The sequence below is a fragment of the Lycium ferocissimum genome, chromosome 8 (assembly GCF_029784015.1).
Source record: "Lycium ferocissimum isolate CSIRO_LF1 chromosome 8, AGI_CSIRO_Lferr_CH_V1, whole genome shotgun sequence".
Taxonomy (NCBI): domain Eukaryota; kingdom Viridiplantae; phylum Streptophyta; class Magnoliopsida; order Solanales; family Solanaceae; genus Lycium; species Lycium ferocissimum.
In genome coordinates this window covers 21,699,614-21,725,003 of record NC_081349.1, presented here as the reverse complement: position 1 = coordinate 21,725,003, position 25,390 = coordinate 21,699,614, and the positions used below count along the sequence as shown (strand labels likewise).

At 36.6% G+C, this 25,390-nt stretch overlaps 1 protein-coding gene and 1 long non-coding RNA gene across 2 annotated transcripts; one reads left to right on the top strand and one right to left on the bottom strand.

Annotated features, from left to right (window-relative positions):
- The first annotated feature begins 275 nt into the window (after positions 1 to 275).
- Positions 276 to 2,027, top strand: LOC132067531 (uncharacterized). Its single transcript, XM_059460799.1, has 2 exons — positions 276 to 434; positions 1,616 to 2,027. Exons 1-2 carry the CDS (start codon positions 296 to 298, stop codon positions 1,861 to 1,863), a joined length of 387 nt encoding a protein of 128 aa, XP_059316782.1. The 5' UTR covers positions 276 to 295; the 3' UTR covers positions 1,864 to 2,027.
- A 20,644-nt stretch (positions 2,028 to 22,671) lies between these two features.
- Positions 22,672 to 25,339, bottom strand: LOC132066716 (uncharacterized). Its single transcript, XR_009416921.1, has 3 exons — positions 24,899 to 25,339; positions 24,639 to 24,797; positions 22,672 to 24,018 (listed from the first exon to the last, which is right to left on the bottom strand). It is a non-coding gene; the product is annotated as an uncharacterized LOC132066716 (long non-coding RNA).
- Between the last annotated feature and the right edge of the window lie 51 nt (positions 25,340 to 25,390).

Below are 25,390 nucleotides of genomic sequence, written 5' to 3'. Positions count from 1 at the left end.
ATATATATATAATTTAAACTCATCAAGCAAATGAAAAAAAGACATATCTCGAATGACTTGCTTTTAAAACAAAAAAATAAATAAAAAAATAGTGTACTATTGTCCTCGTAATCAAGAGCCCGTGCATGAACGTAAAATGTAGATGACCAAATCTATTAGTGAACGTATATGGAAACCCCACATATTAATAATTTAAATGGAAACAAAAATGGAGAAGGCCGCCCTGCAAAATAAATTAATTTTAGTAAAAGTAGTGAATTATTTCCTCCTAATCAAGAGCTATAAATAGTGAAGAATGGAAAGCATCTTCAATATACTCAATTCTTCACTCTTCATATCCACAATATATTCAAAGTTTTTATTTATCAGCATGGCTCGTTCTCCAGTTCCGGTGCTTGCTCTGTTTCTGATTGCTTTCATCATTACACTTACTGGTGAATTCATGACTCTTAACTTCTCTCCCTCTCCCTCTTAATTACTGAAATTTACATTCGAATTGACAAATTGTTTCTTCAATTAACTAATTATATAAGTTATGTGTGTGGTGAAGTTAGAAATTTCACGAACAGTAATTCAAGTTTAATATTATAAGTTACCCTCATTTGTTTGCACTTAATAAACGTCTGTGTCTTAATAATTCAGATCTTTATTATTAAGTGTGTTTATTTTTTAGGGTTAGAATTTAATTATGCATATCTTACTAATCAAGTATGGCAATTTTTTTTTTTTTTTTTTTTTTACAGTCATTTAATGGATATGAATATACATGTATGATTAAGATCGATAACAACCTCTTTTATTCAACTAAGGATTTTTGTAAAGACAGACATGTCATCACCACTCCTGGCCATTTTCACCACAACCACCACTCACCATTACAATTAATTATCACTACATACACCACAATCAGCCATTAACCAACCATCACCATTACCACGACACAACTACCAATCTACATAGGGTCACCACCATAAGCCACGATCACTATATATGACCAACCACCATTGTCAGTTATTACCATCACTATTAGGAATCACTGTCATCCAACACAATTGTCAGTCGCCACCATTATCACTATCTACTACGTATGCACAATCACCACGTTCAGCCAGCACCATTACCATGCGCCACTACTAAAAATAGAGGTTTTTCCCACCGATATTCAGTGAAAATTTTATGTTGTAAAACATGATTTTCCCACCTTATCCCCATCAAACCAGCTCACGAGGAAAACACACTGAGAAACAGGTTCCCTTGAAAAGAGGGGAAACTTCCTAACTTTCTGTGTGAAAACACTATTATTTAAGTTTTTCCTACCGACATCAAGTGAGAATAGCCACGGAACATTTTTCAGTGGAAAAATAGTGATTTTTTAGTAGTGCGCCACCGCAGTCGGCACGCACAACCACCGTTATTAGCTGTCGATCGCTACCAGCATCAACCATATTATTTGTTAAAATAATACTTGTAGTATTAGATTAATGAGTAGTTTGTATGAATTTTCCAATTATTATAATTTTTAAATTAGGAAAAGTTTTATACATTAAGATGTTGAGAAAACAAATATTCTTAGTTATTTAGTATTTAGATCTTGATACAATATCTTAATATTCAGTTGAGGTGAAAGCATCGCGAGATTTGCCCGTCGAAATTGCAGCGATGGAGCAAAGGGTGGCTATTGTTGGTGATATAGTTACTTGTCTGAAAAGATGCAATGTTCAAAGTGATTGTAGCGATGGGTGGCTGTGTAGTGATTGTGCACCAGATGCTTTGGGTTCTGGTTACCATTGTGACAAATTTACAGCTAATGGTCAAGGATATTTTGCAACTACCTTACAAGCCCGTTACAAGCAAACTGTTTGATGAGTATTGCTGGCTGCAAAATGCAAATTACTATCAAGTGTGTTTGTGTGCTTGAGGTTGTCTGAGTCTTGTTGTGCTTTCAGAAATAATGTAATATAGTGACTTTTCATTTCAAGAGAAGAGATTGGTTGCGTAAAACTAACTAATCTCTTTTCTAGGGATCTTTTTTTTTTATCAAATTTCCCAGTCTTCCTCTGGGCAGTGTTGCATTAGCAAAATATTACAAGGAGGGGGGCTGGGCCTAACCTCCATTACAACACATTATTCGGTGATCCCATCACCACAAAATACCAGAATAGGCCGAAACAAGAAGGCCACATTCTGGTGTCAAAAGCATTCTAACTAACATAAAAATTAGCCTTGTCAAACTTGGATCTAATGCTAGGCAATTGTCTCTTATCTAGTAGGAAAGGGCCTCTAGTTATTCTAGGCATGTCAAAATATTGATGTATATGACAGTTTTGGCTGGAACTAGATGCTAGCTTTGCCAAACTATCCGCTACTTGGTTGCATTCTCTAAAACAATGTTTTACCTGGAAGTTCGTTTCTCGTTTGATTCTCAGAATCTTGTCGATAATGTGCTTTAGTTTCATGTTGGAATTCTGACTCTCAATCATGTTTGTTATCACCATGAAATCGAGTTCCAGGATGAAATCAGTGTACCCCAACTCGTGACACCATGTCACCCCAACTTCCGCCGCAAGAGCTTCAGCGACATTGTTACTACTGCACTGCACAAAGGATAGAAAAAGCCATGATCAAGTCTCCACGGCAGTCCCTCAAGATGCCTCCGATTCCAGCTCTGCCTTCTTCAGCGATATAGCTTCCATCCGTGTTCATCTTCATGGTGCCAAAAGGTGGCATTTCCCAAAGGACTTGCCACCACTTTTTAATGGGTCTTTTCTAGGGATCTATATATATTAATTGCTTGTTATGTTTCTATATGTACCACCAACAGATATACTCCATCCGTCCCAATTTAAATGTTTTACTTTCCTCTTTGATTTATCCCGTAAAAGAGTGCCTATTTATACATTTAGTAAGTTGACAATTCAAACATCCAATGACAACTTTATAACCACAAGATCCAAATGACATTTTAATATATTATACACATCTTTAATTTGGGACCACAAGATTCAAAAGTCTCTCTTTATTTCTTAAATTCCGTGCCTAGTCAAACTAAAACACTTAAATTGAAACGGACAAAATATTATTTTTTCACCTGGTACTTATTAAGGGCCTGTCTCTTCCATAAAGGGAAAAGAATAACTCCCTCCGTCTCAAAATATTTGTCGTCCTTACTAAAAATACTAATTTCGAAATATTTGTCGTCCTTACTAAAAATACTTATTTCGAAATATTTGTCGTTTTAAAAATACTTTTTGTCTTGTAGCAGTAGGAAAAAAGAGGAAGAAGCAGTTGAGAGGGAAGCGTTGTACTTGAAGTAAGCCTGTCAATTGGGCCGGGTCGGCCCGGGACCGGCCCACCTAACCCGGCCCATAACCGGCCCGGCCCCCCAACCCGGTAAGAGGGTGGTGGGCTGGGCTAGTGGAAAAAATTAGGGGGCTGGGCCGGACATGCCATTTAGCCCGGTAGCCCGGCCCACCAACAGCCCGGGTTCTGGCCCACCGGGGGCCCGGCCCGGCCCACTTCGAATTAATTTTTTTTAAAAAAAAAAAATCATAAATAGGCATTTTTACATATATATGACAGATTTCGTAACTTCCACCATTTCTTCTTTTTTCTCCTATTTGCTGTAAAAAATAAGTTGGTAACACCAAAAATTATGGCGGCAGAGAAAATATCTTTTCGTGAACATGATTCGAGCAAATTAATATAATAACACTATTGAGCATCATGGATATTATTATAAAAATAATCAATTAGCATAATTAAAAGGAAGATAGTTATGTCAAAATGTTGTGTCATCAGTCCCTACTGATAGCTGAGTTTACAGAATCGTTAAAATGAAATAAAAGGATCAACTCACAGAGAAATTGGAAGATAGATTATGATGAAGAACGAAAATGTAGAACAACCAATGTCTAAGATTTTATTAGTTTCAAATATTTTATATATAATAATTAAATATTTTTTAGCGTATTTGAAATGTCTCCGCCGATGATGGAGAGGTGACAATCTGCACATGACATTAGGACTTAGGATCAAACGAGATAATTAAATTAAGAACTTTGGTTTAGTATCAAAACTCATGTGCATTGTTCCCATTTAGTTACTATGTGATTTCATTTCAACCTCTTTTTTTTTTTGGGTTAAAAAGATTAGCTTATTTGTGGCAAAAAAAAATTCCTAATTTATGTATATCTTACCATAAGTATACGGTAATGATATATTTGTGTATATCTTGAATATGTTGTTGGAATGAAGACTCCCAACGGCTATTTAAGTGCTAAAAATTATAAAAAGTTGATAATGTGATAAAGACTACATAAGTAATTTAAAATAAAACTTCAAACTTAAATTAATAACATTGCAAATTCAAAACATACAAACTTGAACGGTTAACTTATTACAAATGAAAAGTTCAAAACGCTAGCATCGATGGAGAAATTTAAAGAAGAGATAAACGTCAAAGTTAAATTTTGTGCCTTTTGTCCAAGTGCCTACGTAACGGACCGGTGCCCCCAAAAACCGGTTGGGACTTATGGAGATATATTTGACCACAATGTTGACATTTAACATGTTCCTCGTCTACTCGCTCAAAATGCAACCACACTGGACTTGAAATTGATCTTCGGACTGGAAGAGGAGGTGGAGGATTATTATTATCCATTAAATTTAAATTTTGAAATTTGAACTTGGAAGTTGGAAGAGAGAGAGAGAGAGAGAGAGAGAGAGAGAGAGAGAGAGAGAGAGAGAGAGAGAGAGAGAGAGATTTAGATGAGTAGGAAATTTAGGGAAAGAGGAGAGTAGGGAATTGTGAGATAATATGGAGAAGAATGAATGGTATTTATAGATTGAAAATAGGGCCAAAGTATAATTAAGGAACTTGATGGTTAAAACAAAGTTGACAACAACTAGATTTTTAAGTATCAAACTTAATAAATTTTAGTATTAGAATTTTTTTTTTAAAATAATTAAAATTCGGCCCGGCCCACTTAGCCCACTATGTACCCCTACCCGGGTAGGGGGCTGGGCCGAACAACCCTTTCCCTCCTCCAACCCGGCCCCCAACCCGGCCCACTTGACAGGCTTAACTTGAAGATGAAAGGAAAGTGAAGAGGCACAAATCAGAGGGCAATTACAAAAATGAAGATACGTGGCTTTTATTAAGTTTTTCAACAAAGACGCGACTTCTATTATTTTATTTTTTTCTTGTGAATAAAGCGCAGAAATTTTTTAAAATCAACGAATACTGATATATTAGAGAGCCATGTCATCGGATTTATGTTCTGCCTTTTTATATATAGATAGACTAGTGAAGTTATCCGCTACGTGCGGTCATTAAGAAAATTAATAAACTATGTATTTACAAAATAATTAGTCATGTCTGTAGATCTAGATAAAGTGGGAGATTAATTATCAATTATATAAAATAATCATTTTTAGAGTCATATTTTCAATACAAGAAAATATTAATTAAATATTGTTCTTTATAATTCTTTTAACATCCTATATAATTTTTTTTGACTAAAATGATTTGTGGAAAACATTTCCATTCAATATAAATATGAATTAACCAACTAAAATTAGCTATTTAAATGTCAGGACCCGACTAGAGGGCCATGACGGGTATCCGGAGCTACTCTACCGAGCACCACCTAACTCACTTGTCATCACATTCAATCTGAACATACACCGTTCTCATCATAGATATATATATATACACACACACACACACACATAGGCCCACAAGGCTACAAAATGATGTACAGAATATGCACTAATAAGATCATAAGACATCTACTACCCATACACATGTATCTACGAGCCTCTACTAGAATACTGGAATCATAAGGACGGGACAGGACCCTGCTATGCCCCAAATATGTACACAAAAGAATATACCAACAAGCGGCAACTCCGGAGAAGTGGAGTGCTCCTATAAGACTGTTGATAGAGCTCCTAGGTATCCGATCCGTCTCCCTGTCTACCTGTGGGCATGAACACAGCGTCCATAAAAGAAAGGGCGTTAGTACGAGTAATGTACTGAGTATGTAAGGCATGAATGATGACATAATAAAGAGATAAGGGACATGAGATAAAGAAATAACCTGCATGTGACACCTCGGAATCTTTCCGTACTTGAGTGACGAATAGAACGATGAAGAGCTTGGGTATATGATGTGTTGATAAGTCGGGAATGGCCAATCATGAATTTTTGTGGAAACAATACAGTTGTGAAATTACAGCCCAGTGGTCGTATATGGCACTACACGGGCCGTAAAATGATTTACGGACCGTATAGTGCGATCGTCCTCCAAGCGATCCAAAAATCTCAAGTTTCGTTAAGTGTTGAATTGGTTAAATACGACCCAAGATACGGACCGTAACCGGAGGATGGACCGTAAACCAGTCGTAAATCGCCGTGTCCTTCGATCAAACTTTCTTCGTTTTCCTTATGCTTAAATACGGCCATGGAGGACGGACCGTAAACTAGTATACGGTCCGTAAACTGTGGTTTACGACCACTGTTCATCCCGACAATAAGTCATTAAAGATCAGATTTTGGGAGTTTTAAAAAGGGACTTAAGCCCATTTCACTTCATTTTTCTCCAAGGAGCTTCAAGAAACCTCTAGAGAGTTCCAAATATTTCATCCATGAGAAATCCCTAGAAATCAAGGATCAATAACAAGAAATCAAGAGAATCAAGTAAAGGAAACCCATTAAAAGTCTTCCAAGTCAAGAAATGCAAATGGAGAAAAACTAGGGTTTTGGTGCTAAGGGTGAATCACCACTCCAAGATTATTCCTCCATCATTTAAGGTAAGTTTCATGACCTTTACATGCTATTTGAAGTATTATTGAGCTAAGATTCACGAATTGTAGAAGAGTACAACAAATGGGTCATGAATGATGAATAGTGACGTTTTGAGAGATAGTTTGAATCAAGTTGTGATCGTTGTTGTGTTATGGTGTGAATGCATTATAAATGACATTTAGAACATGAAATAAGCATTGGATACGAAAGAATACGACGATGGATTTTTAGTCATGATTATGGGAATTTGAAGTGAATTATTAAATACGAATCATATGAATGAATGACAGTGGTTGTTAGTGGTATCATGATGATTATTATGAATGTTGGGAGTTAATATGGAATATGGCGGAAAGAAGTATGTTTTTGTAATTGATTAGCTAATGACGATACGAACCCTCTTGAAGGTAAAGACGCAGGCATTGAAGGAGGACGAGCCAAAGAATAGAGTAGCTAAACAAAGAAAGGTATGTAAGGCTAATCCTTTCCTTTTAAGGCATGAATCCATGTATGCATTTCCTCCTCTCCTATGAGATTCCTACCTCTAAGAAAGTCAAGAGTCCTCACCCATGAATAGCTATACAAGATAAGAGGTATGTTATGAGCATGAATACGATAATGATGATAGTAAGCTAAAGACTAGAGATGCTATGGTCTATGGTACAATGCTCCTATGACGCTAATGACGCTATATCTGTAATCTAATGGTATTGATCATTATGCCCACTCACCTTATGCTTGTTCCTTCAAGGTGAGGCAAATTACATATGAATGTTCCATAACAAAGTCGGGGTCCACGACCTTATGTCACCCCGATATAAATGTAGACGTCTTGAGTTCTAATGTAGAGGTTAAGAACATGTATAGTTTTATGTGACGTAAGAATACTAAAATATGATATGCTTACGATGCGATTATGACTCGATTAAAGATGAAAGAATAATATGTTCATGAAATAAATGATAGCGATGAACCTACGATAATGTATGATGACAAGTATATGAAGTATATGGTGTCTGTGCACAAATATATGTATTATGACGATATGATGACGCATGTACGATATGAGATATATGTGATGTGATCGAGCCGGCGTGGCCGAGTACGATATGCTGTCGAGCCTATGAGGCCGAATACGGAAAATGATCAAATGTGTACAAATAGATGCGACATTATGATAAGTGTATGTATGTGTATGATGAATGCATGATGATGACTAGATGTGTTAAGGTCATGATACCCCTATGTGATATACATATATATATGGATGTATCGAGCCCAGAAGGGCCGAGTACGTGTACCATTAAGCCTATCGAGCCCATGAGGGCCGAGTACTGATACTGTTAAGCCCATCGAGCCCAAAAAGGGCCGAGTACGAATGCCATCAAGCCTATCGAGCCCACGAGGGCCGAGTACGTGTACCAGTAATGCCATCGAGCCAAGAGGGCCGAGTACGTATGCTAGCGATTCCATCGAGCCGAAGGGGCCGAGTACGAATGATACTAACATATATGAATACGAGTATGCTACATGCAGGGTACCGTTATGAATGCGGTTATGTTATATGTATGATGCTTATATGAGCACGACGATGCTTCACGTATGATACTTATGTAAGTATGATTATGTTACCTGTATGATTAGACCATATGCATCACATTTATGTGAGTACGAATGAGATAAGTATATGATATCTTTACGAGTACGCTTATGCTATGTATATGACAGTGATTAGAGTACGGATGTGTTAATACCATGTAAGTGCCGAGTAAGGGCCATGTATATGCAAAGTATGTGGTACGAGCATGAGTATGACAGGAGACTAGATACGACAGGTAAGTAAGTAAAAGATATGAATGTATGTGTACGAGCACGAAATAGAACATAGAACGTCCCTACGGAAAACAGGTAAGTACTATGAAGAGAATGTTAATGTCTCCCATCTTATGTTATTTCATATATTACCGTTATGCTTCTCCATCATTACTGCTCATGCTTTACATACTCAGTACAATATTCGTACTGACGTCCGTTTTCTTTGACGCCGTGTTCATGCCCACAGTGCAGACAAGGAGACGGGCAGATCCGTAGCTAGCAGCAGAGTTACGGAAGCCCTCCTTTATTCCGGAGGTGCTATTTTTGAGACATGATTTTGTGTACATGTATTTCGGGCACGGCGGGGTCCTGTCCCGCCCATATGTCTAGCATTTCAGTAGAGGCTCGTAGATACGTATGTGTGGGTAGTATGATCCCGTAGTCTTTATGTAAATGAAAGCTTATGTGCATTATTATCATTTTGGTAGCCCAAGGGCCTTTGTTATATAAGCAAACATGTTTTATATGACAGTCGTTTTCTATGATTATAAACGACAAGAGATTGAATAAAGACAAAGTTAAGCAAAGAGAACGAGGGTGCTCGGTGGTCAGCCTCGGGTACCCGTCGCGGCCCGTAGGTCGGGTCGTGACACTGCACATATGATTGCCTCTTAAGGTGGAAACCATGCATGCTAACTTTTACTTTCAAAACTACATCATAACATATATGTATATAAGTAAGCTGTTTGAGTCATATATCATCACTAGCCCGCGTCCGAGATAGTCATCTCACGGCGGCCACTAGTGGTGACTGCCTGACTAATTAGGCTCGGTGTAACTATCATCATCCATAAGCCGCCCACTTACGCCCAGCTTAGTGGTGTCTGCCCGGCCAACTAGGCCCGGTATAATCTTATATAAAAATAAGCATGCATGTGAGCCCAATCAAAGCTACAATCACATCGGAGTGACGTAAGGTCAGTAACCTCCGATTGTATTATGGAACATTCATCATCACTATGTCTCACCTTGAAGGAACTAATATCATGAGGTGAGATGACAACAAGAAGAAACATCAATGAAATCATAAAGATAAGAATATCAAGCTCATCAAAGCATCATTATCATGGAACATATCTTGTCTCTAGCTCATAAGGACTCTTAATAATCTCAGACTTTCAACTTTGGAATGTAAGAAGGTCATGGAAGCATAGAAAAGAAATCATAACATAGGAGTCATGCCTTTGAAAGAAGGGGACTAGCCTTACATACCTTATCGTCTCCTTAACTACTCAACGCTCATCCTTCCAAGCTTGTAAATCTACATTCAAGATGATTCGCGCTAAAGGTAAGTCATTGAAAAGCTTATGTGGTCAAACTAAATTAATAAATGAGCTAACGAAAATTGGGCAGCATTTCCCCTTATATCTTCTATTTCCTCCAACTCAAAAACAACTCCCAAAATCACAATATCAACAATTCCATAATCAAAAGATTATATTCAAATCATACTCAATTCCATCCCAAAACTTCTTTCCATAAACAATCCATAATAACAAATTCAATACAACCCCTTGTACTCTTGTATACAACACTTTCGCAACATCATTATTACCCCTCATAACAAGATTATACTCATAATATGCTAACAATTATAGCTCAAGTTAATTTACACTCAAAATATCATCAATATTTATATTTGAACTTTTTCCCATAACTCTTTCCACTTTTAAGACTTGCTAAACCTTCACATCAACTTAACACAAGAGATGAGGTGAAGAACATACCTTGTATTTGAAGAATTTCAACTCACACCACTTGCTCCAATACTAAATCCCCACAACTCCAATTGAAAGCAAAAACATCCAACTTCCATAAATTATCTTAGATTTCCAAGGCTTGATCTTCTCTTGATTTGATTTGGAATGATTTGGAGGGTGTATGGATGTTAAGGGGAGCTTTGAGAGAAATTAGTGATTGATTTTGGGTGAAAAATGAGGCCCAAGTCGTGGAAATGGGTATTTAAAAGCTTGGGAAAAAAATTTCACCGACTCAAATTTCTGGAAATTTCGGGCAAAGTATGGATTACTGTTCATCACGTACTTTAAAGTACGTGATACTGTTCATCCGTACTTTGGAGGCAAAAATTTTAACTTTCTGGAAATTTTGGCAAAATACGCCCAAAAGGTGCGGGACATACTTTATTGTACGGGACGTACTTTCCTCCATACTTCACAGAAATGCGATTTGTCAGTTGCATTGGAAAGAAGACTCGCTGAACTTTAATTTACATAGGTTATAGATTCCTTAACTCCTTATATTCTAGGAGATATGACTCGTCAAATTTGGACCAAAATCCTGTCAAAAATTCTGCCAAGTTTTTCCAAATTTTCAACGAACCTAATTTCTTCGATTGGTTTGATCCCGAAACCTTTAAATACTTGTCCAACTAACACTTACTAAAAGTCTTCCTTGACCTTATAGGGGTATCATAGCCTCTCTGAACTCACGTTAGTTTGCTTACAACGACGCGAAAATTCACGAGGTGTAACATTAAACTTGAAAAACAAAAACTGATGAAACACAAAAAAGAATAATACTGAAAAGTTGCACGAATCATGGTGTCTAATTATTGTTTTTACATGTAAAAGAGAATGGCTTTACTTTCTTAGTGTCACGACCCGACTAGGGGGCCATGACGGGTACCCGGAGCTATCCACCGAGCACCGCTCATCGTACTGCTATCACTCCAACGTGAACACATATAATCTCGCTTACCGTGGACCGATCATAAGCTATTCTGTAAAACATATGCATATATACATAAGCTCACATGGCAGTAAAAGAATAATGTGCGGAAGATAGAATGAGGGTCACATAACATCCGCTACCCATACATGAGTATCTACGAGCCTCTAACTGAAGTACTGGAATCGTGAAGACGGGACAGGACCCAGTCATGTCCAAGTATATATACAAAAGAATATGTCAGAAACTGCACCTCCGGGCTATGGAAGTGCTCCTGTGCAAGCTGATCTGGCTCCTAGGAAGCTGGGTCATCTTCCTGTCTACCTGTGGGCATGAACACAGCATCCAAGGAGAGAAAGGATGTCAGTACGAGCAATGTACTGAGCATGTAAGGCATGCATTATAATGTAACAAGGGAACAAGAAGATAAAATAAAAATAAAGAGATAACCGGTGACTGCTATTCTTAAGGCGGAGTCATACGTGCATACTCGTAAAATATCATCATATCATGTATTTCTGCGGAATGTGCAGCCCGATCCATATATCATCATATATCAATATATATTGCCGTGGAACATACGGCCCGATCTATCACCCATATAGCCCGCGTCCGGGCATCCCGCGTCCGGGATGATATCATAAGATACCAGCTGATCAGGTGGCTATGCGTTTATAGCGCCTCACCTTTCCCCATGTCCCCTATATACATATACATATCATATACATATATAATATACGTAGCATGCATGAGAGCCCAAGTAAAAGTGCGCTCTATCGGAGTGACGTAAGGTCGTGAGCCTCCGATTATATTATGGTGTCATCATCGTCGCTATGCCCCACCTTGAAGGAACTAGTATCATGAGGTGAGACAACAACGAAGAATGGAATCACTGAAATCATAAGCATAGAAACATCGACATTATGAAGTCATCATTGTCATCTTTACCGTTATGGAACATATCTTATGAGAAGTTCTCAAGTTCTTCAAATTTCATCTTTAGGGATGTAAAAAGGTCATGGAAGTATAGAAAGGAATCATAAACAAGAGTCATGCCTTAGAAGGAAGGGGACTAGCCTTACATACCTTTGTATCTTCTTAACGATGTCAACTAAGAGTTCTCCTTCCGGCTTATAATTCTACCTACAAAGGGGTTCGTACGAAGGTTAGATTGTTGAAGGTATACTTAAGCCTGAATTAAAGCGAATAAGGCTAATGAAAATTGGGCAGCATTTCGTTTGTTTCAACAACTTTTCCTCTAATAATAAAACAGCTCCCAAACAACACAACGACACCCATAATATCATCATACGTAAATTTCCTCAAGTTAAACATTATTCAACTTCCAAATTCATTTCCGAGATCCTCCATGGCCATAACTATAATACAGCTTCATGTCTATCATTCACATAATACTTCCTCAACATCATTAGCACCCTTCATAATAAGATTATACTCATATTATACCATGAATCATAGTTCAACTACTTTTCAACCCAACATACCATTATTTGCATACTTAAGCTCATATTCCATACTTGTTTCTAATTCAAGTTCTTCAACTACTCAACACCATTACTAACATGAAACAGTTGTAAAAATCACCTTTGGTCATGTAGAGATGATCTTAGAATGCAAGGACTCCACTTGAGAAGAACTTAACTCCAATACCAAAGAGATTCTCAACTTTTATCAACCCTTAGGAAGCATTCACACCCTTGATTCTACCAACTTTTGATGTTTGATTTTTGATTTCCCTTCTTGGATATGTATTAGTGTGATATGGATAGGGTTCTAGAGGTTTTTGGAAGGTTAGAGAAGTGAATAATGAGAAAAAGAAGAGAAAACTGTGCATATATAAAAATTGAACTCGGACCCGACCCGAAATATACGGTTCAATATACGGACCGTACAATTTATACGGTCCGTATATTGGACCGTATGTTTCCTCCAGAAAACTCCAGAAAAATCACCCTTCACTGGAAGGGTTCTACGGTCAGGTATACGGGCCGTATAAAATATACGGTCCGTACATATGACCGTATAATCCCCATTTTTTTCCAATTTCGTTCTGTCGCTTCGTTTGGTCTCGAATCCTTATGGAACCTTTTTGGTACTTGTGTAACATGTCCTTAACGATCTAACGGACATTATAACTCATCCTCAACACCTTACTAAATATTCGTTAGTTCGACACCCATGAAATCCTCCTCAAACGTAACTGGTACTCCATTTCCTTTGACGAACCTAGTTCCTCCAAGTCCTATGACTCAAAATCTTATCATATATACATTAGGGCTACCAATCTCCCTCTTATAGTCATGAAGGTGTCGTGTTCAATTTAACTGACATTAGTCTATTCGCTACGCAACGACATGAAATTGCCGAGGTGTAACACTTAGTTTATTATAAAATTAATTTTTTAAGCCATTACTGTCAAATTTCTAACTATGGAGGAAACATGAGATGATCGTGTGAAGAAGAAATGAGAGAAAAATGATTCAACTTGTATTCAAAACTTCAACTTTCAGTTACTTATACATATGACATGTGCTAACTGCCTACAGCTGGCAACAGTTGTCACTCAAATATTTTCAGCTAACTGAGCTTTCAACTAACTATCAACTAATTACCATGTGCACTGCACGTGCACTTGTTCATAATGAATTTCTCCTTTTAAAACTCCCCCTCAAGCAGGAGGGTGAAAAGCATTGAACAGTCCTAGCTTGCCTACCAAATGATCGTGTTGAACTCTACCAAGGCCCTTAGTGAGCAAATCAGCTTGTTGGTCTTTACTTCTAACATGGACAGCTACATCCATTCCTTCCTTGATCTTATCTCGAATGAAATGACAGTCTATCTCTATATGTTTGGTACGCTCATGAAAGATGGGATTTTGTGCTATTTGTATAGCAGCCTTGGTATCACTGTATATGCATACTGGTTGCTTGGTTGAAACTCCCAACTCTGTAAATAATCCAATTAGCCAAGTAATTTCTACAACAGCAGCAGCCATGCTTTTATACTTAGCCTCAGCTGAGCTCTTGGATACTGTCACCTGGTTTTTTGATTTCCAAGATATCAGAGAGTCACCAAACTCGATTGCATAGCTAATAATTGATCTTCTTGTATTTGGCAAGCAGCCCAGTCTGAGTCACACCAATAAGTAAGAGATTGAGAAGAATGAGGTTTCATGAGAATTCCTTGTCCAGGAGTGAACTTCAGGTATCTCACTAGTCTGATTGTAGTATCCTAATAAGATTGTTTTGGTTGCCGCATGAATCGACTTAAAGTCTGAACTGCAAAGGTGATGTCTAGTCTTGTGATTGTCACATATAACAATTTACCCACTAGTCTTTGATAGGAAGTAGTATCATCCAGTATGGCATCACCAGTGGCTTCTACAGCTAGATCATACTCAACAGTAGTAACTTATGATTCACCTCCATTGGAGTGGTTGATGGCTTTGCACCACTCAAACCCATTTTTGAAATCAAGTCCAAGATGTATTTTCTCTGATTCAATAGCACACCTTTCTGAGATCTAAGAACCTCAATTCCCAAAAATACTTTAAAGAACCACTCTGAACTTCTGATGCATAATGCTCTTGGCTTGCTCTATCAAGACTACATTGCTCCCTGTGATTAGTAAGTCATCCACATAGACCAGGATGATGACCATGTCAGTCCCTTGTTTCATTGTGAAAAGAGATTAATCATGGTTACTTTGTGAGAATCCTGCTTCAACCAGTGCTTCAGTCAATTTCATATTCCATTGCCTGGAGGCTTGTTTGAGCCCATACAATGACTTCATTAGTTGACACAATTTGTTCTCCCCCTCGCTGGCCAAACCCTGAGGTAATTCCATGTAAACTTCTTCACTTAAGTCACCTTGCAAGAATGCATTATAAACATCCATTTGAAATATGTCCCAGCATTGTGAAGCAGCCAAAGCAATGACAGATCTCACAGTGACCATCTTGGCCACAAATCTGGCCATACCTTTTTGCCACAAATCTGGCCTTGAACCTCTCAACACTACCATTAGCCAAGTACTTGACTTTATATACCCATTTAGATCCTACAGTGTTCTTTCCAGGAGGAAGGGGTATAATCTTCCAAGTACCATTAGCCTTAAGTGCCTGAAGTTCTTGATCCATGGCTTCACACTATTTTGGATTTTGCACTGCTTCTTTAAAAGTCTTAGGTTCAAGCAAGTCAGAGAATTTGGCAAGAAAACTTTGGTAAATAAGAGAAGTGTTATCATAGGAAAGATAGCTAGACATAGGGTAATAGGAACTAGTATGTTTGGTGGAGATGTAGTCTTTCATCCAAATTGGTTCTTTACTTAGTCTGGAAGATTTTCTGTATGCTTCTGCAGGTGTGGGATTGTGGATAGGATTGTTTGGTGCTCAGGAGGTGAGGACAGTACATCTGATGTGGGAGGTGGTGATGCAATGTTGTTAGGTTCAATCCTGGAATTAGGCAAAGAAGCAGGATCTGGTTCTAGTGGAAGGACATCATCAGGTGTAAGTGAATCAGCAGCATCCACACCAATGGCTCCTGGTTGATTTTGTGCAATATCAACATCCACACCAGTAACCTCTGGTGAAGTTTGCTCAGCAATCTCATCATAATTATGCATGTGTGTATGATCAGGTGTCTGCAAGACAGGGAGGACCTCTTCTGGTACTTCTGTATTCACAACATTGTCAGTCTGCAAAAGGTGATGTGAGAATGGAACATCATCAAGTAAATGGAGATCTTCTAATGGAGGAGACTTTTGTGATGAGAAGTTTTGGGCCTTAAGGAAAGGAAAGACATCTTCTCTAAAGATTACATCCCTGCTAACAAACAGGTGATGTGTGACAAAGATCTAAGAGAATGTACCCTTTCTGAGTTTCTGAAAAACCTATCAAAACTGTAGCCCTAGCCCTCTCAGTGAACTTATCTCCTTTAGGTACTATAGTGGCATAACATAAACATCCTAGAACTCTAAGGTGTTGGATGGACATTTTTCTCTTAAATAACATCTCACAAGGAATCGTACCCCCCCCTCCCCCAAAGCACTAGAAGGAAGCCTGTTTATAATGTACACAATAACTTTAATGCATAACCCCCAATACTTGATAGGAATATGAGCCTGAAACCTTAAAGCTCTAGCAGAGTCTAAAATGTGTCTGTGTTTTCTCTCCACAATGCCATTCTGTTGTGGAGTGCACACACAACTACTTTGGTGTATGATTCCCAATTCATGAAACAATGTGTTGCACTGAGAATTAAAGAATTCTGTGCCATTGTTTGTTCTAACCACTTTAACCATCACACCAAACTGATTCTTTATCATATTCAAGAAAATTCTCAGTGCTACTATAACCTCTGTTTTAAGTTGCACTAAATGAACCCAAGTGTATCTAGTATGGTCATCAACAATAGTTAAGAAGTAACTTTTCTTGTCAAAAGTTGATGTTTTATAAGGGCCCCAAAGATCCATATGTACAAGATGAAATGCACAGTCTGCTCTTGAATTGCTAGTTGGAAACATCAACCTAGCCTGCTTAGCTATGGGGCACACATGACATTTATTATGTAAAGAACTACTAGTAACATCCTTTAGAAAATCCAGTCCTTGCATTGTGCTTGGTGAAGAGTGTCCAAGCCTTCTATGCCATAAGGTGAGTTCATCCTCCCTCTTTATTGTTGCTGCTACTTGCATACCATTCCTTCTCCATTTATTTACATCATCACTCAAAATGTATAAACCTTCTCTCTTTTTACCAATCCCCTTGATTCTGCCAGTTGACAGATCCTGAAACACACATATGTTAGGCAAGAAAGTAACAGCACAATGAAGCTCTTTGGTTAATTTTGACACTGACAATAAGTTGAACCTAAATTCTGGAACATGCAAAGACACATTGTATAGTATCACTGCCAAACAACTTTGCACTACCAAAGTGTGTTATTTCAGCCTTTTCACCAGATGGCAACTGTACTGTATCACCTGATTTTCCTACTGATTTGACAACATCCTTAAGCAGTTTTAAGTCAGCTGTGACATGGTGTGTAGCTCGTGAATCTACAATCCATTCATTATGTAGTATATGTGACATCAAACAAGTAGCCATACCTGTCAGATTGCCATATTGTTCAGAACCACCATCTTTGTTCAGTATTCCAAGAATTTGTTTGTATTGGTCTTCACTAAACAGAGTCCTCCTTCCAGTTTGTTCAGACAGTTGTTGTTCTGAATTTGGATTGATGTTCATGGTAGAGCTCTCACCAGCTATGTTGTTCGCAGCAGTAAGCCTTCTCTTATCTATTATTAATTTCAGGTGGAAAACCATTAATTTTCCAGCACAGATCCTTTATGTGAACCTTCTTCCCTCAAAGATTCACAAATCATGAATGGTTTCTTTCCTTTGCAGGGCTGTCCCCTTTCCAATTGAGTTTTGATAAGGTGGTTGACCCCTACCAGATGAACCCTGATAGCCTTGTCCTCTACCAAACTACATAGCTAGTGGATCATTTTGTGTTGTTACCCTAGCACTAGAGTTCACATTTATTGAGGCATCACTCTCTACTTCAGTTATCATGGCATAGGCTTGGTTAATTGTTGGTGCAATTGTTTTTAATAAGATTCGCCTCCTAGTGTGATCATAAGCATCATTTAAGCCACTTAGGAACTGCAATAACCTTTTTTCCCGAAGAGGCTTAACATAATCCTTAGATTTTGGACATCTACAACTAGGAGCAGGCACAATCATATCATACTCATTCCATAATTCCTTCAATTTCGAATAATAGACTGAAACAGAATTTGTACCTTGTGATAAAGTCATAATTTCTTTGTGCAATTGGAAGGTTCTCATACGATTTACCTTGTTGAATCGCTCCTTCAGATCTTCCTAGACTGTCTGTGCACTCAATCCATATACTATTCCATTCAATAAATTCTTCTCTACTGAACTCATGATCCATGAATGAACTATCGCGTCACATTTCTCCCACAAATCCTGTAATTCTTATTTTTTATCTTCCTTTTTACACGTTCCATTAACAAACCCTAGCTTTCTCTTTCCTAGCAGTGCAATTCACATGGATCTGCTCCATAAACCGTAATTTTCAGCTCCTTTTAGTTGTATAGGAATTGATAACGATCCTAAAGTGTCCGATGCTTGCAGATACTACACGTGGTGATGATCAACTTCCGCCATTGTTGAGTTTTCGAGCTCTGTTGGCATTTTTTTTTTGTTAATCTATCAATCGATCGCTAATTCTGCTTTGGAATCTAGGTTAAGATGAGAACGATGCACGAATATCGGTGTGCGAAAAACACCCGCTCTAATACCATATCAAATTTCTAGCTATGGAGGAACATGAGATGATCGTGTGAAGAATAAATGAGAGAAAAATGATTCAACTTTCAGTTACTTATACATATGGCCTGTGCTAACTGCCTACAGTTGGCAACAGTTGTCACTTGGATATTTTCAGCTAACTGAGCTTTCAACTAACTATCAACTAATTACCATGCGCACTGCACGTGCACTTGTTTACAATGAATTTCTCCTTTTAATAATTACACCTTCATCTTGGCTGTCTAGCAATTTAAGTTTAGGCCGCTTAAATTTGAAAGGAAAAAAAAACAAAGACAACAAAAGATAAGAAATTAACATTACATTAGAATTCATGAGGGAAAAAAACATTACATCTTAGTTTGCTTAAAGGAGATTGATGGCCCTTAATTCGATCGAGATTTCTTTTCATGATTCAGTCAATTTGCAAAGTAAATCATTCATTAAAATTACATGGATAATAACCACGAACAAAGTAAAACTCTCAGTTCTCGCATAGTTTAAAAGGAAATACAAAATGATAATAAATAAAAAAGAAATAATGAATCCATATTCAGGTGGAAAAAAATAATCAACACCAATGCTTGAAGCTCACAATTACCAGAAACATATGGAAGTTGGACTTTGCCGTTGGGCCTGCATGGACTCCATCAACACAAACAACTTTTTCACCTGTCTCTTTGTCTCGCCCGTAAATGTATTTTAACCTGTTGTAATAAGTATTTATCCTATTTTCAAGTTACTAATCTCCGTCTTTCATGTGACATAGGGTGTGGTTTCTGTTGTGCGATTTAAAATTCTGGACAAAAAAATATTTCAAATGTTTCTTGTTACATGTTTTAGGAAGTATTTCTCAATCTGGAGCTTTATGTACAGCTGAAACAAAAACCCAAAAAACCAAAAAAAGAAAAGAAAAAAAACAGGTGCCAAATTGATAGGAACCGTTTTCTCCTTATCTGTTATAGAAGGGAAGTTAGTTGACACTCTTTCACCGGAAAATTACACTATGTATACGTCGATAGATCAATTATTTATTTATTTGTGTAGACATACTTTATGTGAATCATTTCGGCTTCTTCGTGAGGTTATTTCTTTATATTTTGAATTTCTTTGGTGGAAATTCTGATTCCGTCACTGGCTGAGTGTTGCTAATCGCGCCTACATGAACTTGAAGAAGCAAGACCAACTTCTCCTCAATTATTGTCTCATCGCTAACTGAAGGAGTACTTGCACGAATCGTTGAGTGTTCATCATCACAGCAGATTTTACAAGCTCTAGAGAATTTTTGCATTCACTTTTAAGATTTCTTATTTACGAGTTGGTAGAGGTCTATGCAAACACTCTCCCCCCCTCCCCCCCCCCGCCGCGGGTCAATATAAGACGGTTTAATTTAAAAAAAAAAAAAAATAGAACATCATACTATTGAGATTGAAATTTAATTCAGATTACAAATCCAGAGAGGGACCATGTCTGTGGTTGATTACTTGCAAAGGGTGACAAACTGAGATTTTTATGATGTCCGTGAGATAATTAATTTACAACGTAAATTATAGTGTCATACAGATCGAAGGATAACAAATTTCAGTTTCCCTATGATTTTTATTTTGAATGCTTATCCATTTTTCTCTCGTGTAAAAGCATAAACGTTACTAACACTTTTTGTAATGTAGTAGTTGATTAATGCCCACGTAAGTAAATTATATTAGCTTCATCCATACATTTAATTTATAGCACAAATGTACATGTATCGAGGGAGATATGATTTACCGCATGACAATAATAAACTTTAATCATATTTATTTTCTTCACACTAAACTTAGTGTTGAAGGGAATAAAAGACATACAAAGGCCACGTTTTATTTAGAAATTAAACACACATATCTGTGAGTTATAGCAAGCTTATTGGTAAAGGGAAAATTACACTGCGTAAATAGAGCTACCAGGCACATGCCGTGTATGATTCACCATACGGTTCCTTCTGCACCTTACAGTGTCTTACGATATTATACCAAATTTCTTTTTACACTAGGATCGTCCTGACAACGATCGCCACAAAATCCTCCCATAACTTGCATTTTTGAGGTTCCTGGCATATCAACTGCACAATATAAATATTGGGATTAAGATCAATGTAAGATTAATCCGAAAATAATAATTTAAAGTTAAACGACGTAATGAAATGTATATAATGTATTTATGTGCGCAGATAGTAACACTGTTCATGGAATCCTCTGGTTGTTGGTTAGAGTTATATTGACATATGTACGTTTAATGTATCCTAGTGCATGATTTTTCTTTAAATTGTAAACAAGAGAAAAAGTAAATGTAACAAACCAATGGTCATGGTTAAGAGGACAACGAAGAAGATAGCAAACTTGTTCACTGCTGCCATATTTGCAAATTAATAAACAAGAAGTAGCGTGTGTAGTGATTTCTTTCATGGAGAAGGATCATATTTATAAGCCCTCAAGTACACTATGTACAAATTAATTAAATGCTCATTAAATTGATTTGTCCTTTTTTTTTAAAGTTTAATAAAGAGAGTTTCAGCGCACGTTATGTTGAATGACTCGACGCTCACATGCGCCCTCCCTCGCCGATGTCTCGCCCATTATTAAGAAGTTACATAATAATATTATTATAATAACATATTATTATTTAATGTTTATTTTAAATATAGCTACTCTATTATCAAAATCCATTATAATCTTTTCATATCTTTTCTCTGATCAGATATAGAGAGAGTTTCATACAAAACGTGATACTACTAATGGTGATCTATTTTCAAAGCATATAAGTCCTACGATTCAAAGTTGAAAATTGAAATTGCAGCTTCATAATTTTTTTGTTTTTGGGTTTCCCACCCGGTGTTCTATATCCGGATTGGGGGTCCGACTAATGGGGATTCACTCCGCGTAAGACCCATTTAAGGAAAAGGGCTCCCGGATTTTTTTTTCATATATAGGTTCGAACGCGAGACATCTGATTAAGGTGAAGGAATCGTATCCATCCCACCACAACCATTATTAGTGCAACTTCATAACAGGAGGCGTTGAAAATAAATAAAAGCTTCGCCATAGAAGCATGTGGAAAATAAGATGAGATTTGGGTGGGAATTAAAGAATTGGAAAAATCTCAGTATGATGAGAACGTACGAGTGAAAGAGTTGGGTACTTTGAGTAACTTGCAAGATAGCTTTAAAAAACTCATCAAAGAATTAATATTTGGTATGCAAGGTTAGAGCTGTAAAATTAAACATATAAAATCAAGGAAAGATATGATCAAATAAATTAAGAGCAGAAATTCGAAAGGATACTTCTCAATTAGTACAAGTGATCAAGAACAAAGTTTATCCAACGTATGATGTAATAATTATATAGGCTTTAAAATACTTACTTTATTCAGAACTCATTTATACTAATTAAGGCAAGTCTTAATATAAACAAGGTTTATTCAGCTTATTTAAAAAAGGAAAAGGCCTATTTCTAATATTTGAGGCAATTTTGATCATTTTTCCTTTGTAAATCAAACCTGCTAAAGGTCTGTTAGTTTTGAGGGGTATAGTTTGGCAGTTGGTTAATGACGAGGATTATTACACATACTAGTATACGGAGCCGCACGATGCGCGGATTGTTTCAAAGAAAATAAGAGTGGAGATAGATAATTGCAATAATATTATCTTTAATTTCTCATCATATTGAATAGTGCTAGCAGAACACAAGTGTACTCTTCTTAATCAATATATATTTAGGTACAACATAATTAATTATATCATAAATGTGACTAAAGAACTTTATTTTAAAGGATTGTAATAGTTTTAACATAGATGAATTACTTTTTAGCATCAAAACATTCTGTCAAGGTGACTATAAATCATTGATTGCACAAAAAGATAAGCATCATGCACTTACAACCATCAATGTCGTACTATCCAATTAAATAAAGTTGTGATCGAACTTCTTGGAGTAACTTCTGAAATTTTCTTTATGGCATTGTGCAAAACACTGCTCTGAACTATATCATTGTCAATGTCAAAGAAACTTAAATTCAGAAGTTCACAGATCAAAGACATGAAAATTTTGTATAAGGTAATTTTATTCACAAAACAATTGCACCAAAAAGGTACTGGGACTATGCAACTTTCACCGCATCTCATCTATGTTTGTATGTAACTAATATGTGAAACTATTATAACAATCATCTTAAACTGGAATTTTAAACTTTGGAGACACTTGAACTTCACAAACTTATTTTTTCCCCTGAAAATAATCCAGGATATATCTCTATTATAAGGATCATAACGATAATTTGCTTGAACTTCTGTTGAGCTTATCCCTGAGCTTCTAATGCAGCATTCGCTGAAGTACTATTTCAAGAGGTAGTTGAAGATCATTCCCTAAGAGAGGATGATGATTTGCTTGGCGAATTGCTCCGGTGATCATTATCTTCATTCGCAGAATTGTGAGCGCAACAATCCCTGTGTAAGCCAACGCCAAAACCAAATGTTATTGAAAAGACTATAGAAACCAACATCTAACACCAACAATACCTATGAAATAATGTGTGTATCCAAACGACTCTTATTGTACCCATTTGTTGGTGTTGTATGAACAATATTAGCAGGAGGAACATCTTCATTTACTTCTCCATATTTTGATGTTAGAAGAGCATAAAAATTCCAGGCTACTGGATTAGATCAGTAGCGCTAATCTCAGACAAATAGGAATTTTACGGAAATAGAACAAAGTTATCGAATAGGCCAAATCGAATTTTAGGGACCTTCTCTTTCATTGATAATCACGGGATGAAAAATTGAAATAAGACTCATGTTTTTTCGTTAAGGTATTAACAACCAATAATCCAAACATTTGTATGTCAGATCATAACCGTTTGAGAAATCATGAAGCAACTGAAGAATTTCCAGATCATATAGTCTTTTGGCAATACATCTATAAGCTCATATTATAGACCATAAAAGTATGATGACATCGAAAAAAGATAGAAGTGGGGGTAGGGTTTTATCAAAAAAAATGTTGAAATCGCGGTCCTAGGAGGAACCTCGGAAAGGAGGCACATTAGTGAGATAATCCGCAATAGCAAAGTCATATGGACTTTCTACGATATTAGTCTGCTTAACTTTAGGGAGATTAGTGAAACAATCAATCAACCTCAACTTATTCACCAACTTAAAGTGACAGTAAGCAGAGACTTACAATGATATTTCACAGAATATTTCTTGTCAACCAAGCCTAAATGTTGTAAAGCCATCCTTCCATGCTCCATTGGTATACTGCAAATGCAATCCACCATTACCAATAGATCACGGTGTTTAAACATAATTCCAACTTGCGTCTCATTTTCAATGAGATATACCCAATAAAAAATTGTGAAATTAAAGGAAACAAATCATATAGTCATCGACTAACTTTTCTATTCCTTATTTTCATATATTAAATTATCCATTATTTACGATTTTGAATTTGTCTAGATGCTGTTTTATTACTTTGTTATAAAATCTACATATACTTCTAATAGTTATTTTTATCATTTGAGATCTTCTCTTTTAACAGTGAAAACGACGATTATGTTTATTTACATTGTCAAATAAAAACCTTGGGCGCTGATTTCAGTCCATAGTACATTTCAAACTTTTATACTTTCTACTTTATTCTGCTACTTCTTGAATGTGATGAAAGCCTCCACAAACTTATTTATCTCCAACCTAAGATGATTACACAAATATTAACAGTTCAAATCAATTAAAGAGAGCAAAATTTTTTTTCCATGAAAGAGTAATAATATTTCATTCACTGATCAGAAGCTACAAAACCAGTATCTTTCAAATATCTGGGACCTCCATAGAATTTCGATACATTACTGCATAGAGAATTAAACAAAGAGTAAATTTACCAATAGGTCGGTTATCTGTTCATTGGGAACAATAAGCACACTGACTGCTATGCCACTGGCAGTAATTCCACTCCTCTCTGTTGCAGTTTTAAGAATTCAGAATTTCATACCATAGACTCCTTGTTTTCTTGACTTTCCTCCATAGTGAATTGTCCTCGTCTTTAAGCAAAGCAATAGAAATTCTAATCATACAACGGTTAAATCACTATAGACTAACTATTGTTAAAAGAGAGCATAAATTATATATAGCAAACCTGTACCTTCTATTAGGATTTTTGGGTTTGTATTCAGCCATATGTCTGTAAAGAACACCTTTTATCATCGCGTGTGTGTTGAACACTGTCAGGTTTTCATCCAATGAAACTAAAGGACCTTAAGTACAAAAGACTTTAAGATGTAAATAGAATTTTTTTTAATTATCTAACTTATGTGAAATGAAGCTGATAAAAGGTTTTTCTTAGGTAAACACTAAATGAACTGTATGCCTATTTTTTTCCAACAGTTTGATGCCTATATACCATATGATAAAAGAAAATAAGGACAGGAAATTAAACTCTCACACAAACGCATAAGCAGACATGCAGAAAGTAGAGGGATTTCAAAATGCTAAAAACCAAACCAGACCTTCTTCATTCATTGATATAAAATTTACTTCACAAACCCGTACTTAATTGGCAGCCTCTCTTCTCTAGTTCCTCCTTAACTTGCTTTTCACAACCATCAAATAACTCAGAAGGATGATAAAAGCTTAA